This window comes from Bos mutus, chromosome 3, assembly GCF_027580195.1.
Source record: "Bos mutus isolate GX-2022 chromosome 3, NWIPB_WYAK_1.1, whole genome shotgun sequence".
NCBI lineage: Eukaryota > Metazoa > Chordata > Mammalia > Artiodactyla > Bovidae > Bos > Bos mutus.
Genome location: NC_091619.1, coordinates 76,588,214 through 76,605,984, shown reverse-complemented (window position 1 = coordinate 76,605,984; position 17,771 = coordinate 76,588,214). Strand labels below are relative to the sequence as shown.

The following is a 17,771-nucleotide window of genomic DNA, read 5'->3' as shown; positions in this document are numbered from 1 at the left end:
TCTAGTCAAGGCTATGGTTTTTCCAGTGGTCATGTATGGATGTGAAAGTTGGACTGTGAAGAAAGCTGAGCGCTGAAGAATTGATGCTTTTGAACTGTGGTGTTGGAGAAGAGTCTTGAGAGTCCCTTAGACTGCAAGGAGATCCAACCAGTCCATTCTGAAGGTGATCAGCCCTGGGATTTCTTTGGAAGAAATGATGCCAAAGCTGAAACTCCAATACTTTGGCCACCTCATGAGAAGAGTTGACTCACTGGAAAAGACTCTGATGCTGGGAGGGATTGGGGGCAGGAGGAGAAGGGGATGACAGAGGATGAGATGGCTGGATGGCATCACCGACTCGATGGACATGAGTTTGGGTGAACTCCGGGAGTTGGTGATGGACAGGGAGGCCTGGCGTGCTGCGATTCATGGGGTCGCAAAGAGTCGGACAAAAGTGAGCACAAAGTGAGCGCAAAGTGAGCGACTGAACTGAACTGAAAACAAACTGCCTCTTTTTTCTCTTTTTAACATAAAGCCTGACATTAAATGGAATTTCTTCCATTCTCTCCTTGCCAAGCAGTCTCCAAAAACATCAGGAAAATGGATCAGTTTATTTGGTCTGCCCATCTCTGGCAATGAGATTGGGATAAATGTTTTGAGAGGATATAATGAAGAAAGGAATAGTGGGGGCCATATCTCATGAAGGTGAAGAATAAGTAGGTGCACACTGGACAAAATTTCTACATAGGCAAAATGATGTACCTTGTTCCTCAGAAAGTCAACTTGTAGACCACTAAATCAGCCTACTTATTGGCTTCCTTTGAGAAGTTTGCAACAAGGAAAAGTAACTTTTTTTAGAAGGGTAACTTCACTAATTTCGTTACTAATTTACAGAACACACTTAGATTTTATGGGTTGGTGATTCAGTTTCAAGTACTTAACATTTTGGGATTCTTCCATGGCCTCAGATTATAGGTCTATTTTCATGTTAGTTTGCCAACTGGAGTGTGAGCACCATGAAGGTGGAGAATGTCTTTTTTAAAATTTGTATCCAAGAAACTAGCAACGTGCCTTGTTTTTGGTGAGTTTGAATGAAGAAATAAATAGATGATATTTGGAATGAATGCTTTTATCATGGAGTCTTATTCACCATAAGCCAATCTTAGACCTCTTCCAATGACAGTTTCTCTTTTTTGCAAAAGCTTTTCTGAAAGTAAATCCAGACAACTGGATTCATATTCTCTTCTGCCCATTTTTTCCTGAGTGTAGGCCTGGCTTTGTGTCTGTGTAACCTATCCTGTTGCATAAGGCTTAGAAGGGCTCTGCACTTGGCTCAGTGCCTTGCTCTTACTTGCTTAGAATTCTTAATTTTCATGTTGTACCAGGCCCCACAAATGAGGTACCAGATCATGTGCAATGACCAGATTGCAGGTCATTGCAGTGTACCAGGTCATTACAGTTACTAGTGGGCTAGATTAGCAGCTGTAGAATAACCAGTCTTTCCAATTTGGCTTTTCTTGCCCCGAGCTGAATGCACAAGTAATGGCTGAGTTTGTGAAGTGTGGTGCCCTTTGTTGAATGAGAGCCTTCTCTAGCAGCCATCATACCCGGGAAAGGCATTCCTTGCTACCTGGCTGCAGAGGAATGGCACTAGAATCCTGCCATGCAGGCATTGTAATTTGATTTCAAAGAGTAAAAGAGAAAAATCATTAGAGAAAGGGACTTGGAGAAGGATAACAAAGTACACAATTTCCAGGCCCTTCCCTCCCACTAAAGACGAGGAAAAGGGGGAGAAGACTGAGTCTTAAAAGTTTCCCAAGAGATCCCCCGAGGAACCATATTGCTGGGCCCTTTTCTTCCCCTTTTATTCCAGGATTCAAAGATTCTAGGATAATGCTTCAAATTTACCATGCGCTGGAAACACCAACCAATCTTGTTCAAATGTGTGATGTGATGGAGCAGGTCAGGTAGTGGGAAAGCAGTGGGGTTTGACATTCTACATATTTTTTTTTTATATTTCATTTCACTATTTTTTAATTGGATTATAATTGTTTTACAATGTTATGTTTGTTTCTGCTCTACAATGAAGTGAATCAGCTATATGTGCATTTATCCCCTCCCTCTTGGACCTCCCGCCCACATCTCACCCCTCTAGGTCATCACAGAACACCAAGCTGAGCTCCTCGTATTATACGGCAGGTTCTCTTCTCAACATCACTAATTATTAGAGAAATTCCAATCAAAACTACAATGAGGTATCACCTCACACCAGTCAGAATGGCCATCCCCCCAAAATCTACAAGCAATAAATGCTGGAGAGGGTGTGGAGAAAAGGGAACCCTTTTGCCCTGTTGGTGGGAATGTAAATTGATACAGCCACTGTAGAGAGCAGTATGGAGGTTCTTTAAAAAACTGAAAATAGAACTACCGTATGACCTAGCAATCACACTCCTGGGCATATTCCTGGAGGAAATCATAATTCAAAATGGCACATGTGTCCCAATGTTCATTGCAGTACTGTTTACAGTAGCATGGGCATGCAAACAACCTGAATGTCCAACACAGATGAGTGGACATTCTGCATTTCTAATAAGCTCATAGGTTAGGCTGACGCTGCTAGTCCAGGGACCACACTTTGGGGCAGCAAGCTGACAGGTTTGTCATGTTTTAGGTTTTGGGCAGATATTGAATTTCTGTTTCATCCTGACTTACAGTGGAGCTAGCACCCTTCCCTGAAAGCAGTCTGGTTAACGCTGAAACAAGCCTGCACAAGTGTAAGCATGCATGGTGGGGCTTAGAATCCTTAGGGATTCAAATATGGGGGAAGTTTAACTCAAACGCCTTCAATCATGAGGTTTATTATTTTACACAATGGATGGAGCAGAGAGAGTAAAAAACCAAGCTCTAGCCTTTTGCTACCACACCGCCACCATCATGGGGCGCATGCGCGCTCCCGGGAAGGGCCTGTCCCAGTCGGCTCTGCCCTATCGCCGCAGCGTCCCCACCTGGCTGAAGCTCACTTCTGACAACGTGAAGGAGCAGATCTACAAACTGGCCAAGAAGGGCCTGACTCCTTCACAGATCCGTGTGATCCTGAGAGACTCTCATGGTGTTGTGCAAGTACATTTTGTGACAGGCAACAGAATCCTGAGAATTCTTAAGTCCAAAAGACTTGCTCCTGATCTCCCTGAGGATCTCTATCATTTAATTAAGAAAGCTATTGCTGTCCGAAAGCATCTTGAGAGGAACAGAAAGGATAAAGATGCTAAATTACGTCTGATTCTGATTGAGAGCCATATTCACCAGGTGGCTCGATACTACAAGAACAAATGAGTCCTACCCCCAATTGGAAATACGAGTCATCCACAGCCTCTGCCCTGGTTGCATAAATTTGTGTATTGTACTAAAGTAATAAAATCATTGTTTAACAGGAAAAAAAAAAAAGGGTACTAGCAGCATACTGTCATCAGGATCTAGGCTTTCTTTCCTCCATATTGCTATCCTCAGAACTGGAAAATGACTATGACTGTAACAAGCATTAGCTTTGGATAAGACAATGTCCAGAGGCAGAGGGAGCCATCTCTAGGGTGTCTCTGTTTAGAACTCAGATACATTTCCCAGAAGCCCCAAGCAAATGTCTCATGTTTCATGTCTTGGGTCTATCCCTAACACAGTGGTTTAGCCAGGGGAATGAGACAACTGTGATCAGATTAGCTTAATGAGGGTAATCAGGGTCCACTTGCTGGAGCCAGAGAGGCGGGGGTTAGAGTCCCCTGAATCACATGGATATGTGGAGGAGGGGATATCTGAAATAAGTCCAGGTAGTGTCAGGAAGAGAAAGTGTGCTATGACCAGGGAGGCGGGGGGCTAGGTACTGGGCTAGGAACCAACCAAGTGTCTACTCACACACACTTCCCAACAAAAGGCCTTCATTTCAAGAAGGGCAGTAGCCCATCTCATCACGGGTGTGCAGCTTGGAAGTCTGGAGGGCCAAATGATCTTTTCCTTCGCTGGATTAGCCATTGCTGAAGCTGACCTTGAAAATGTTTGGTTTGATTTTAGGAAAATCATTTGAACTTCAGTCTTTGATTGGGCAGCTGATGGTTGATGCTTAATTACAGTGTGGGATAGGAATAAATGTGTGACTACAAAATAAGTACCAGATTGATTATGTGGTTGGCTTCATTTGATTGAAACATTAAATGTTTTTCAGACTCATAAGTCTCATGAATAAGGTCATCTTTGTAGCTCATACATCTACACAGATAGAGGAAACTCTGGCATCTAACACTTTGCTGATCCAGTTGTTGAAACGTTAACAATTTTTGCTAGTATTCTTTGGTATAGTTCTGTTTAGACAGTAGATGCATTTTATAGTAAACAATGGAAAAACAACCAGACTTCCTGACAACATTCCTGGAAGACCTAGTGAACTGCCATTTTGGCATTCCAGTGAGCTGCCAAAAGCTACTTTTAAAGTGTTTCAGAAGTATTTTGAGAGAATTTATTCCTTGATACAGAGTCCTATAGTTAGATTATGCATTCAATGAACCTACTGCCCCCATTTATTTAACAATGCTACTAAAAAAGTTAACAGGCAGGACAACATGGAAGGTAAAAACACAGACTCTTAAGTCTAATTGCCTGAGTTTAAATCTTAGTTAAGCCGCTAGCTAGCTGTGTGACCTTAGGCAAGTTACTTAACCTCTTTATGCTTCAGTTTCCTCATCTGTGAATTGAGGATAAGAAGAGTATCTATAGTTCTTGTCTGTTGTGAATATTAAATGGACATATATAGAACAGAGCTTGGTTTTGAGTAAACAGTTTGTAACTATTAACATATTTGCATGTTTATATATGCCTCCCATGGGGCAGGCCCTTTATCTCTAATCCTCAAAACAATCCTGAAAGATTTTGGAGTACTGCAAATACCAGTGGCTAACATTAGTTCAGCACCTACTATGATTATGCACCAGGCATTGTTTGGGGTACCAAGCAGGTATCATCTCACTGAAGCCTCACAATAACTCACAGGAACAATTTCCCCCATATTATAGATGAGGAAACAGATGTGAAACTGCTCAGAGAAATCAATTAGGAAAAAAAAAAACACTTTGTGCTTTTTAGATGTGGAAAGCTGGCCCCAGGGAATAGCCAAGGAGCATCATTAGAAAAGAGAGAGAACTGAATTGCTCTATAAAAGGAAGTTGGAAAAAATTCAAATATCCAGGAATTGCCCAGGAAAGGACTTTGAAAGGACTGTAGTGAGCTATGATCTGCAATAGACTGAGGAGCTGAGGAACAATGAAGAAATCTGACAGAAGGAAGATTCTCTGTGATAATAATGACTTGTGATTTTTAAGAGTAGAAATATTTAAAATTCAATTTTAAGTAAGCTGCATGTATGCTAAGTCACTTCAGTCATGTCCGACTCTGTGCAACCTTATGGGCTATAGGCCATGGACCATGGACTCTGTCCATCAGGTTCTCCAGGCAAGAATATTAGACTGGATTGCTGTGTCCTTCTCCAGAGGATCTTCCCAACCCAGGGATCAAACCTGCCTCTCTTTTTAAATCTCCTGCATTAGCGTGTGTGTGTGTGTGTTTTAACCACTAGTACCACCTGGGAAACCCCTTTAAGTAACCCACTTAGTAATAATATAACCTTTCCATTATTACTCTCTATTTGTTGTTGTTAGAATCTATTATCCACTACTCTTTAATATGTAATATTTAGGGGACATTGAGGGGGAAGCAGACATTGTCCTGAAATATCAGCATGAAGTACAGAGGAAATAAAAATGAGTTAGAAAAGGAAAAGCACATCAAGAATTTGATTTTACACTAGACCATCTGAACAAGATGTGCCTAAAACGATTATGCCCCACCCAGTAAACCTTGAAGGTACTGAGGAGCCAGTCAGTAAGAGTATCGTCATCTGCAGGGTTGGGGCTTAAGAGGTTTCTACTTCAATACTGAGAAGTGTTCCAGAGGCCAGGCGACTTGGGGCTGTCCATTTGGCTGAGTCCTGGGTTATTTGGAGGAACATTCTATGTTGTAGCAAGAAGAGACCTTAGTTAAACATACCTAGTCCAGAATCTTCCTTTGACAGATTTGAAAACCAACATCAGAGAAAAAAAAGTGACTTGCCCAATTCCAAACAAAGAGAAACAGAGGAAAGACCAGGAGGACCAGATCTCCTGAGTGGGAGCCTGCGGGCAGTCCTTTCTGCTGCTGCATCTTTCATAAGAGAGGGTTCTGTGCTTTTAGGATGCTTTGGGAAAGTCCTAATGGCTTAGAACTCTCCAGCAGGCCGATTGGCTTAGCATCTGGGAAATTCTGAATCACATCAGATGGAATGTTTTGTTTACTTCCTCCCCACAGTACTAAAAGGGAGAAAGCGTTCTTTTTTTTCTTCTTCAGCTAATTTGCTGGAAGCAGTAAATAATTTCCCAGTTCATCTGGTCTCCTTTGCAACCAGTGTCTTCCTGTGGCCATCTACTTGCCAGTTTCCGAGAAGGATTATCATCTGGAATATTTTGCTTCTTTTCAGAACTTAGCAAAGAAAAGCAAAAAGTTCTCTACCTAACTCTTCTCTTAGTAAACCTGCCATGCCTACTACTAGTGGCAAATTGTAACACCGAAGTCCCACCTAGGGCAGTCAGTTCAGCCAGGAATGGATGTGCATTCAGATTGTTCAGCCACGCTGTTAAACCAGGACTGTTAACAATCATCTAGTTCAATGTGTCAGAGGCGCTTTTTAACTCAAACTAAAGTCAACATGCAGTAAATTAAAAAAAAACAATAAAACTAGAGTTTCCCCAGTTGAAGTTAGGGGTTGAGAACATTTTAATCTCCTCTTTGCACTGGAGTAGCAGTCCCTGAAACAGGTCCCTAAAAAAGCAATTCAATAGCTATTACTAAACTTGTCCAACTTATTCACTTTACCCACAGTGACACTCATGTTTCAGAGTGACCTTCCCAAAGTCCAGTGGTTAATGAATAGCATGCCTGGAATTGAACTCAGTCTATTGACTGTCCTGTAACTCACTTAAGTTGATAAATGCCCTTTTGACTTCTTTCTCACCTGGAACCTGGAAATAAGATCTCCTGGGAAGCAGAGAGTGATGCGATGGGGCTGGATAGGCGCTATGCCTCTGTGTGCTATGCACAGGGAAAATTCAGTGTGAGGAAGCTATGGTTGAACCTGACTGATCTAAACTTAGTGCATACAAACATGCAAAGAAAGCACACAGAAATTTATTTAGTATTCTCAAGAGACTTGAGATTTCTATGTCATCTGCCATTTTCTCTTTACAAGGGTGCAAATATGGTCCCAGAATAGTTTGAAATTATGCATATAGAAAAGCATACTGCAGCAGTTATTCTTTTTGTAAAAATGGGATGGCAGGAGATATTTACCAGGCATGCAAGGGATCAAATGCTAAAAGTCACACAGTGGGCTAGCTAGCTGCAGGACCTTAGGCCCACACTTCACCACACTGTTTCAGTCACCTCCCTCACAAGAGAGGAACAAGAGAGAAGTGAGATACTATACATTGAGCCCTTGGCACAGTGCCTGGTACAGTAAGATGCACTACTATTAATTATTATTATTACTATTTAACTAGCTTAGTAATAGCACTTCTTAGAATAGCCCCTTGGGGTTTATAGTTACCCAAGTCCTCATTTTCCAAATGAAGGAACTGAGGTCTGGTGAGTTTAAATGCCTTGCCTGAAGTCACATAGTTAGGAAAGGGACAGAAAATGAGATATAAAACCAGGACAACCTGACTCCAGTGTCCATTTGCTTTCTGCTACAGAGACTCCTGATAAATTTTTATTCGGGTGTAATGTCATAGGGAGAAATGTTCTGGCCAGTGCATAGTTATCTGACATATAATTTGGATACCCTCTTTTTCTTTTTGTGCTGGAAAACTTGAAACCAAATTTATTGCCCAAGTACAATCTGTCTAATTAACTCTGAAAGAATGTATCCCCTTCTATTTACATGGACTCTTGCTTTCTATTTTATTGGTTTTTAGTTTTAAACATACTGTGTTTCTCTTGGGTGTGTCTTTATGGGAACTGCCCAGGTTATTAGAAAAAGGTGAAATGCAAATTTAAATATTTCAGGGCTGTACTAGGTTTCAGGGTATATAAAAAAGATAAACCTAAGTGTCCAGAATCTAGAAACTTCCAGTTAAAATTGAGGACAATAACACACACACATATATAAAGTGAGGTAAGTAAACTCTAAATGAGAGAGTTATGGACAGAAAATACAAAAGAAATCTGAAGAAGGGGAGATATTTCTAAATTGATGGGGGGTGGGGGTTAACAAATCAGAAGGACTTTCTGAAATTCAGGCTCAGAGTTCTAGAACAAAGTGTCAGAGTGGAATCCCAAAGCTGGAAGACTCGTGCTCCTCTGGGAAAGTTAAGTGAATCGTTTACTCACTCAGTTATTCGACACACTTTATTTATCTCTCCTGTGCAAGTCTCTGGGTAATTGCCAGGCAGTGAGTTCAATACATGTGGTCTTTGCCTTTGTAGAATTTCAAGTCTGGTTTGTCATGAAAAACTTTTCGGTTTCTACCATGTTGTAAATTCTAGGAGAAAGCAAAAAGCACTTGCCTGCCAATCCAGATGACTTACAAGATGCAGGTTCAATCCCTGGTCTGGGAAGATCCTCTGGAGGAGTGCATGGCAACCCACTCCGGTATTCTTGCCTGGAGAATCCCATGGACGAAGGAGTGTACGGGGTTATGGTCTATAGGGTCGCAAAGAGTTAGACATGACTGAAATGGCTTAACACATGCAGTCTGAACTTTAAGTGTTCATCCATTTTCCAGCCCATTTTATTAAAAGAGCAAATTTTAGGTATATCATTCTAAGTTGTTATGGCTTCAGTCAGGATCAACCCAGATCAGTCATTACACTGAGTGAAAGAGTAAAAGAAGTAATCATTTTGATGTCTTCCTTTAATTAGGGAAAATGAATCATTCATCTGTAGTATGTTGGAACTTCACAAGCAACTATGTAAATCTTAGGATTTCTTGCCTCAGCTGGCAAAGAATCTGCCTGCAATATAGGAGACCCCGGTTCGATTCCTGGGTTGGGAAGATCCACTGAAGAAGGGACAGATTACCCACTCCAGTATTCCTAGGCTTCCCTGGTGGCTCAGCTGGTAAAGAATCTGCCTGCAATGTGGGAGACCTGGGTTCGATCCCTGCGTTGGGAAGATCTCCTGGAGAAGGGAAAGGCTACCCACTCCAGTATTCTGGCCTGGAGAATTCCATGGACTGTATAGTCACAAAGAGTCAGACCTGACTGAAGTGACTTTCACTTTCATGTAAATCTTATCATTAGAAGGGTGCTAGGCTGATTTCTCTAGTGGTAAGCAACTGATCTCAGCACTCTCTGCCAGCAACTTTGCTATTTGAATCATGAGATGTTGTTAAGATCAATGTGAATTAGTGAACAATTGTTGTCTCTTGGGGCTATCAACTTTCTTAGGGGCTAATTCATACTCTATTCATCATATTGATTTCAGAGACATTGAAATAACAATTGAAAACTTGGAAAGAGGAATTTTTATATTTGCCTCCAAAATATTTTATTTTATCCAACAAGATAAAAAAGACTTTTTCTGGGAGAAGAGTTCTTTCATTCATTTTTGGAGTAATGAGTATTTATTCTACTATGCAGCACAATCTCGTTCAGCAGAATGACACCCAGCTAAGAGAAGGGAGACCTCATTTATAGTCCCAGCCACACCACTCAGCGAGCATCAGGTTCTCATTTGTGCGCTGGGGATGGTAGTCACAAGATAATATGAAAGCACAGTACAAAATAGGCAATTTTTTTAGAGTTGTTGTCTTGCTAGAATGCATCTGCTCTTCCTCTAGTATCCAAAATCTCCTCTGGGAGCTAGCCATTCCTCTATATGACATGTGGCACAGACTTAACCAAGCAGAACAAAATGACAATCCTTATAAAAATAAAATCAATAAAACATTTAGATCAGTGATGGGTTGAGTCAGAAATGAATTCTGGGAATTACGTGGGAGCTCCTGACAGTACTCTCTGTTCTCTTGAAGTTAAACCTGAGAGGATGTGCACCTGTAGCTACAGTCTCCAAACAGTGGAGCGTGAGAAGAACGTCCCCTCAGAAAATGGGGAATTGAGTGCTCAGGGTCATGGTGCCCTGATGGTGTGGTTCCAGTATGTCTGAAGGCAGTGCCATTCCTGATTTTTCACTAATGTGAACTGATAAGCCCCAAATTTTCACTAAAGTGGTATGAATCAGATTTTATCATTAATAAAAAAGAAGAGATTTAAAAAATAAGCACTGGTTAAACATATGATCCTTTCAGTTATTAAACCATTGAAAAGTAATGATTAATGGTAATAAATGCTACTAATCTGGTAGTAAGGAAGGAATATGATAATACAAACTTTCTTATCTTACTAGGAAGAATATAGATATTTTCAAACATTCAGAACAGAGGAGGTAATACAATTGTCCATTGGTATTCATGGGGGATTGGTTTCAGGCCCTGCTGCAGATACCAAACTCTGCGGATGCTCAAGTCCCATAGCTGGCCTTCCATATCCAGGTGTTCTGCATCTGTGAATTCAACCAACTACGGGTTGTAAATATAGTACTAAATGATCCTGCAGTTTGTTGAATCCACACATGTGCAACCTAAAGATAAGGAGGGCTGACAGCATTCTATGAGATTAAAAAAGATGTCATTTGAAAAAAAGAAAAGGGGAAAACACTACCATCATTAAAGACCAGAGTCTTTGCCTTGGTGGCCTATTTTAGGTCTTTTAAGTTTTATTTTTGTAAGTATCATTTTCATTATATAGTATTAGGTTTTTTATTATAATTTTAGTTTTTCCAGCATTGTTAAGATATAGTTGACTTACACCTTGGTATTTTTAAGATGATGATTTGGTATACTTGTTTGTTTTGAAATGATTGCAACAGCAGGGTTAGTTAACACTTCAGCCATATCACATAATTAACAGTTTCTTTTTTGTGGTGATAACAGTTAAGATCTAATCTCTTAGCAACTTTCAAGTATAAAATATAGTTTTGTTAACTATAATCACCATGTTTTACATTAGGTTGTCAGAACTTATTCATCTTATAACCGGAAGTTCAATAAGTTTTATTTTCAGATTGTGTTCTTTCACTTAGTGATACACATTTAAATTTCTTCCATGCCTTTTTGTATCTCGGTAGCTTATTTCTTTTTAGTGATGAATGATATTACATTGTCTGGGTGCACCACAGTTTATTTTTCCATTCATCTACTGAGCAACACCTCAATTGCTTCCAGGTTTTGGTAATTATGATAAAGCTGCTGTCAACATGCATGTGCAGGTTTTTGTATGGGCATAAGTTTTCATTTGGTTTGGGTAAATTCCAAGATGTGTGATTGCTGGGTTGTGTGATAAGAATATATATATTTTCGTAGGAAACTGCCAAACTGTCTTTCAAAGTGGCTATATCATTTTGCATTCCCACCAGCAATGAATGAGGGTCCCTGTTTCTCCTCATCCTTGTCAGCATTTGGTATTGTGAGTGTTCTGGATTTGGGCTATTCTAATGCATGAATAGTGGTACCTCATAATTGTCTTAATTTGTGATTTCCTAATGACATACGATATTGAAGCAGAGACATTACTTTGCCAACAAAGGTCCATCTAGGCAAAGCTATGGTTTTTCCAGTGGTCATGTATGGATGTGAAAGTTGGAATGTGAAGAAAGCTGAGCGCCGAAGAATTGATGCTTTTGAACTGTGGTGTTGGAGAAGACTCTTGAGAGTCCCTTGGACTGCAAGGAAATCCAACCAGTCCATTCTAAAGGAGATCAGTCCTGGGTGTTCTTTGGAAGAACTAATGCTAATGCTGAAACTCCAGTACTTTGGCCACCTCATGTGAAGGGTTGACTCATTGGAAAAGACTGATCCTGGGAGAGATTGGGGGCAGGAGGAGAAGTGGACGACAGAGGATAAGATGGCTGGATGGCATCACCAACTCGATGGACATGAGTTTGGGTGAACTCCGGGAGTTGGTGATGGACAGGGAGGCCTGCTGCTGCTGCTGCTGCTAAGTCACTTCAGTCGTGTCCGACTCTGTGCCACCCCATAGACAGCAGCCCACCAGGCTCCCCCATCCCTGGGATTCTTCCTCCAGGCAAGAACACTGAAGTGGGTTGCCATTTCCTTCTCCAATGCATGAAAGTGAAAAGTGAAAGTAAAGTCACTCCGTCGTATCCGACTCTTAGCGACCCCATGGACTGCAGCCTACCGGCTCCTCCATCCATGGGATTTTCCAGGCAAGAGTACTGGAGTGGGGTGCAATTGCCTTCTCTGACAGGGAGGCCTGACATGCTGCAATTCATGGGGTTGCAAAGAGTCGGACACGACTCAGAGACTGAACTGAACTGAACTGATGATATTGAAAATATTTTTATACACTTATGGGCTTCCCTAGTGGCTCAGTTGGTAAAAAATCTTCCTGCAATGCAGGAGACTCAGGTTCGATCCCTGGGTCGGTAAGATCCCCGGAGAAGGAAATGGCAACCCACTCCAGTATTCTTGCCTGGAGAATTCCATGGACAGAGGAGCCAGGCAGGCTATAGTCCATGGGATTGCAAAGAGTAGACATGACTGTGTGACCGATTTTCATTTTCACTTGTCACCTATATATCTTCTTTGGTGAAGTGTTTGTTCATGTCTTTGGTCTTTCAATTGTGTTTTGCATTTTATTTTTTATCAATGAGAATTTTTATTTTATTTTTAATTGGAGGATAATTATAATATTGCAATTATCTGCCACACATCAACATGAATCAGCCATAGGTATACATACGTCCCCCTCTCTTGAACCTCCCTCCCATTTCCCCGCCCCCCTGCAGCTCACCCCTCTAGGTTGTCACAGAGCGCCAGATTTGGTTTCCCTGCATCATTCGGCAAATTCCCACTGGCTATGTATTTTACATATGGTAATACACATGTTTCTCAAATCATCCCACCCTCTCCGTCCCCTACTGTGTCCAAAATTCTGTTCATGTTTGTGCCTTCTTTCCTGCCCTGCAAAATTGCTTCATCAATACCATCTCTCTAGATTCCATATATATGCTTTATTATACAGTATTTGTTTTTCTCTTTCTGACTTAACTTCACTCTGTATAATAGGTTCTAGGTTGATCCACATTGAGCTTTAAAAGGCTTTTGGGGGGTATATTTTGAATAACAATTCTTTATCATATTATCTTTTGCACACATTTTTTACCAGTCTATGGCTTGTCTTCTCATTTTCTTGATATTATCTTTTGCAGGACAGAGATTTTTAATTTTAATGAATTCCAGCTTGTCAGCTATTTCTTTCATGGATCATGCCTGTATGGTTATGTGTAAAAAGTCATTGCCATACCCAAGGTCACCTAATGACAATCTTTGCTTCACTGTGTTTCCTTTGCTGCATTGTCAAAGATAAGTGACTGTATTTAAGTGATTCTGTTTCTGGGCTCTCTATCTTCTTGAATGGTAGTATCAGTCGTCTAATTTTGTTCTTACCCTTAAATACTGTGCTATTCCAGATTTTTTGCCTCTCCATAAACCTTAGAATCAGTTTCTAGATATCTACAAAGTAACTTGCTAGAATTTTTATTGAGATTGCATTGAATCTAAAGATCAAGTTGGGAAGAACTGGATTTTTCCTATTCATGTACATGGAATATCTCTCTAATTATTCTCTGATATCTTTATTAGAGTTCATAATTCCACTCACATAGTTCTTATACCAGTTTGTTAGATTTATACCTATTTTATTTGTTGGACGGAGAAGGCAATGGCACCCCACTCCAGTACTCTTGCCTGGAAAATCCGATGGATGGAGGAGCCTGGTAGGCTGCAGTCCATGGGGTCGCTAAGAGTCGGACACAACTGAGCGACTTCACTTTCTCTTTTCACTTTCCTGCATTGGAGAAGGAAATGGCAACCCACTCCAGTGTTCTTGCTTGGAGAATCCCAGGAACGGGGGAGCCTGGTGGGCTGCCATCTATGGGGTTGCACAGAGTCGGACACAACTGAAGTGACTTAGCATATTTGTTGGAAATGATGCTGTGCTTTATTTCCACATTTTCAGTACTAGCATAAAGGAAAGTGATTTATATTTGCATATCAACTTTATATTCTGCAAACTCTCTGTAATCACTTACTAGTTCGAGGAGATTTTTGCTCATTTTTTTCAGACTTTCTACAAAAATGATCGTGTCATCTGTGAACGAAGTTTCATTTCTTCCTTCACAGTCTGTATACCTTTTATTTCCTTTCTTGCCTTATGTTTTTCCTGTATCTATTGATATGACTGTGCTATTTTTCCTTCTTTAGCCTGTTCATGTGATTGCATTAATTAATTTTTGAATGTTAAACCAGACTATATACCTAGGATAAATCCCACTTGATCACGATATATAATTCCTTATATACATTGTTGAATTCAATTTGCTAATACTTTGTTAACAATTTTTTAATCTATGTACATGAGAGATATTGATCTGCAGTTTTCTTTTTATGGAATGTTTTTGTCTGAATTTAGTAGTAGGGTAATCCTGATCTCTTAGAATGAGTTAGAAAATATTCCCTATATTTCTCCATTCTGGAAAAAATTATAGATAATTGGTATAATTTTTTCCTTAAATGTTTGGTAGAATTCACCAGTGAACCCATCTGAACCTGATGCTTTGGAAGAGTATTAGTTTTTTGACTAAAATTCCTTTATAGATATAAACCTGTCACATTTTTTATTTATTCTTTTATGGGTTTTTGCAAATTATGCCTTTCAAAGAATTGGTACATTCCATATAGATTATCAAATCTGTTGGCTTAATATTTTTTGTCATACTTTTGAAGTCTTTGCTGCTGCTGCTACTGCTGCTTTTGCTAAGTCGCTTCAGTCATGTCCGACTCTGTGCGACCCCATAGACGGAAGCCCACAAGGCTCCCCAGTCCCTGGGATTCTCCAGGCAAGAACACTGGAGCGGGTTGCCATTTTTAATTACATTAAAAGTGATGTCTCCATTTTTATTTTTGATATTAGCAGTTTGTGTCACCTCTCCTTTTTTTCTTAGTTAGTCTGGCTAGAGACTTACTGATTTTCAAGGAACCAGATCATTATTTTGCTAATAATTATGATTTTTAATATTCTTAACTTTATATGTTAAATGCCATTGATATAGATGCATAAATTCTCAGATTGTCATCATCCTAGAAACTTCCTAAAACTTTTTTATGATTTGAGGCCCCCAAATAATCACAAAGTTCATTCCTACATTCCTAAAATCCAGATATGAATCCCATGGACTAAATTTAGATTCATTTGCATCTTTTTTTTTACATTCCTGGGTTATACAATTTGAGATATACCTTACAGTGTTAAGCATTTTCCTGAGGTAGTAATAATCAATAGACAAATATCCTGAAGGCAAGTTAAATATGCAGGATCTCCCCAGCTACTAGCTGTAGTGTGAACATCCAACTAATTTTTTATTTTAGTAGCTTCCACACCTCTATCCACCTACCTGTCCATCCAACAATACAGTCATATATGGACTTAACACATATTTATCAGATACCTACTGTGTGCCAGGCACAGTGCTAAGCATTAAGAGTTTAGCATTGGGCAACATATACATAGTCTTTTGCTATCATGGAGCTTACATTCTTTTGTCCTCACCACTGGCTCACTTGACCCTATTCCCATCCCCCATCCAAATTTATAATATTAATGTATTTCCAGTCTTCCAATGATCCTACTCCAAAATTACTTGTCCATTATGGCATTCTCTCTGTTTATCTGTTTCCTGCCTCATGTCTACTTCATTGCTCCTATAATGCTGTAATACCTGATCTCCCTGCCACCAGAATGACTTCACCATAGTCCCATCTTCCACACAGACCTAGGTGAAGTCATCTTGGAAGCAAATCTGATCTTCAGTATTAACATCACTATGAGTGGAACAACTTGATATTAAGTGCTTCCCAGTGGGGTACAATATAAATTATGCAGTACCTCCTATGAAGTACTCTTGTCTGACAAAAAAATTGAGGCTGAATCTAATTAGGCCTTTCAGAGTAAATTTCCAGTTATAAGAAATAGTGGAAAATTAAATTACACCAATAAGGAAGCAAACAGATAAATGCAGTATGTGGGACAGACTTCAGAACATTATACCAGGTTTCTTAGGAAGTCAGTGGCATGGGGATAAAAGAGAGTGGGATGAAGAAGTAGTGTTCTAAACTAAAATTTTTAAGAATCCTTGCAACTTGCGCAACATAGGAAATTAATTGGGGGCTCTCATTTGAGCAAACCTACTATAAAAAGATATTTATAAGATAAGAGCATTTAAGTCCATAAATGATTAAATTATGCCAGTACAATATTATTTTATTTAGATGTGAAAGTGGATTGATAAGAACATATTTTCATGTAAAGATGTAGGAGTGAGATGAAATCAGGTGTGTGACTTGCTTTAAAATCCTCCATTTAAATAAAGCAAAAGTGGAAAAATGTTGACAATTGCCAGGTGGTTGATATGCATGTGGTAATCAACCACAATTCGTATCTTATTCTTTTGTGTGTGTATGTTTTTATAGTAAAACTTCAAAAATAACCCAACCACGTTAACTTATTTTAGAAAATAAGATATTTTAGAAAAATCTGCTAGTTCTCAGCTGGCTAAAGAACAAAATCTAAACTCATGAGCTCTATAGATTGAACCCAAACCAGTTTTTAACCTACTTCTGTATTCCCAGTAATTCTGCTTCGCATAACTCTCGTTTCACTTTTTCCTAAACTTTCCATGACTTATCATGACTCCAAATCTTTGTGGATTTCATTCCCACTATCCAGAATTTCCTTGTTCTCCTCACATAGCAAATTACTCATCCCAAGACCGTACACAATATATTTGCCATTGAGACAAGGCATTCAGTCAGAATTAGTCATTCTCTCCAAGTTTTCGTCTTTATCCATGACTCTCTACAGATTTTACTACATTCTGTTGTAATAACCAAGCCAGTGTCTCTATGTCTCTGTATTCCCAGCACCTCAATAGGGCCCAGGAAACAAGGAGTGCTTGATAAGTGTCTATCATATGAATGTAATGCCTGCAGAGTCAATTCTTTCTTTGTGAATGTCCTCCTGATGACCTAAAGAGAGCGAATACATAAGCAGCATTTTTCTGTCTTGCAATTTTTCTCCAGTCTTATAAATCTTCCCAGATAGTCAACTTCTCTACCATGAAAAGAAAAATCACAATTCTAAACTTCCAGGCTACAGAAATATGTTAATATTTCATTTGTAGACACCAGCAACAAATTAACTCTGTAATTAAGATTTAATGATTTTTTAGACTAAGCTGGGATTTATCTTTAGAAAAACATTGAGACTTGATTCCTTTAATGAACTTTTTTCCTGACCCAGCAAAACCTAATTTCTACTTAATTGCTTTGTGTTGACATTAGCTTTAGTTCTGTGGGTTCCTCCCCAAAATGCATCCTTATGGAGGCTACTGCCAAACTGTTTGCCTGCAGTGTATTATTTTTTTCTTAGAATTCTTGAATTAAAAGGTATAAAGCCATGTGCTTTCCTCTTGGGTTTTTTTTCCACTTTAAGGTGATTTGTATGTTATCACTCTAACAGGAATTTCGATTTTTCTGAATGACTGATTTTTTGAATGATTTTAAGTCAAATAAGCCATTTTTTTCG

The 17,771-nt window shown here is 39.5% G+C and overlaps 2 protein-coding genes across 6 annotated transcripts in view; both read left to right on the top strand.

Moving 5' to 3' along the window:
- Positions 1 to 17,771, top strand: part of SGIP1 (SH3GL interacting endocytic adaptor 1) — a 237,433-nt gene that overhangs the window by 30,476 nt on the left and 189,186 nt on the right. The gene's annotated exons all lie outside the window — the stretch shown is intronic.
- On the top strand, positions 2,894 to 3,351 carry LOC102270102 (small ribosomal subunit protein uS15). The gene has a single exon (XM_014478227.2). It carries the CDS (start codon positions 2,914 to 2,916, stop codon positions 3,310 to 3,312), a length of 399 nt encoding a protein of 132 aa, XP_014333713.2. The 5' UTR covers positions 2,894 to 2,913; the 3' UTR covers positions 3,313 to 3,351.

Excerpts from the sequence above, each read along its gene's own strand:
- LOC102270102 (XM_014478227.2), top strand. The coding sequence starts at position 2,914 with ATGGGGCGCATGCGCGCTCCCGGGAAGGGCCTGTCCCAGTCGGCTCTG.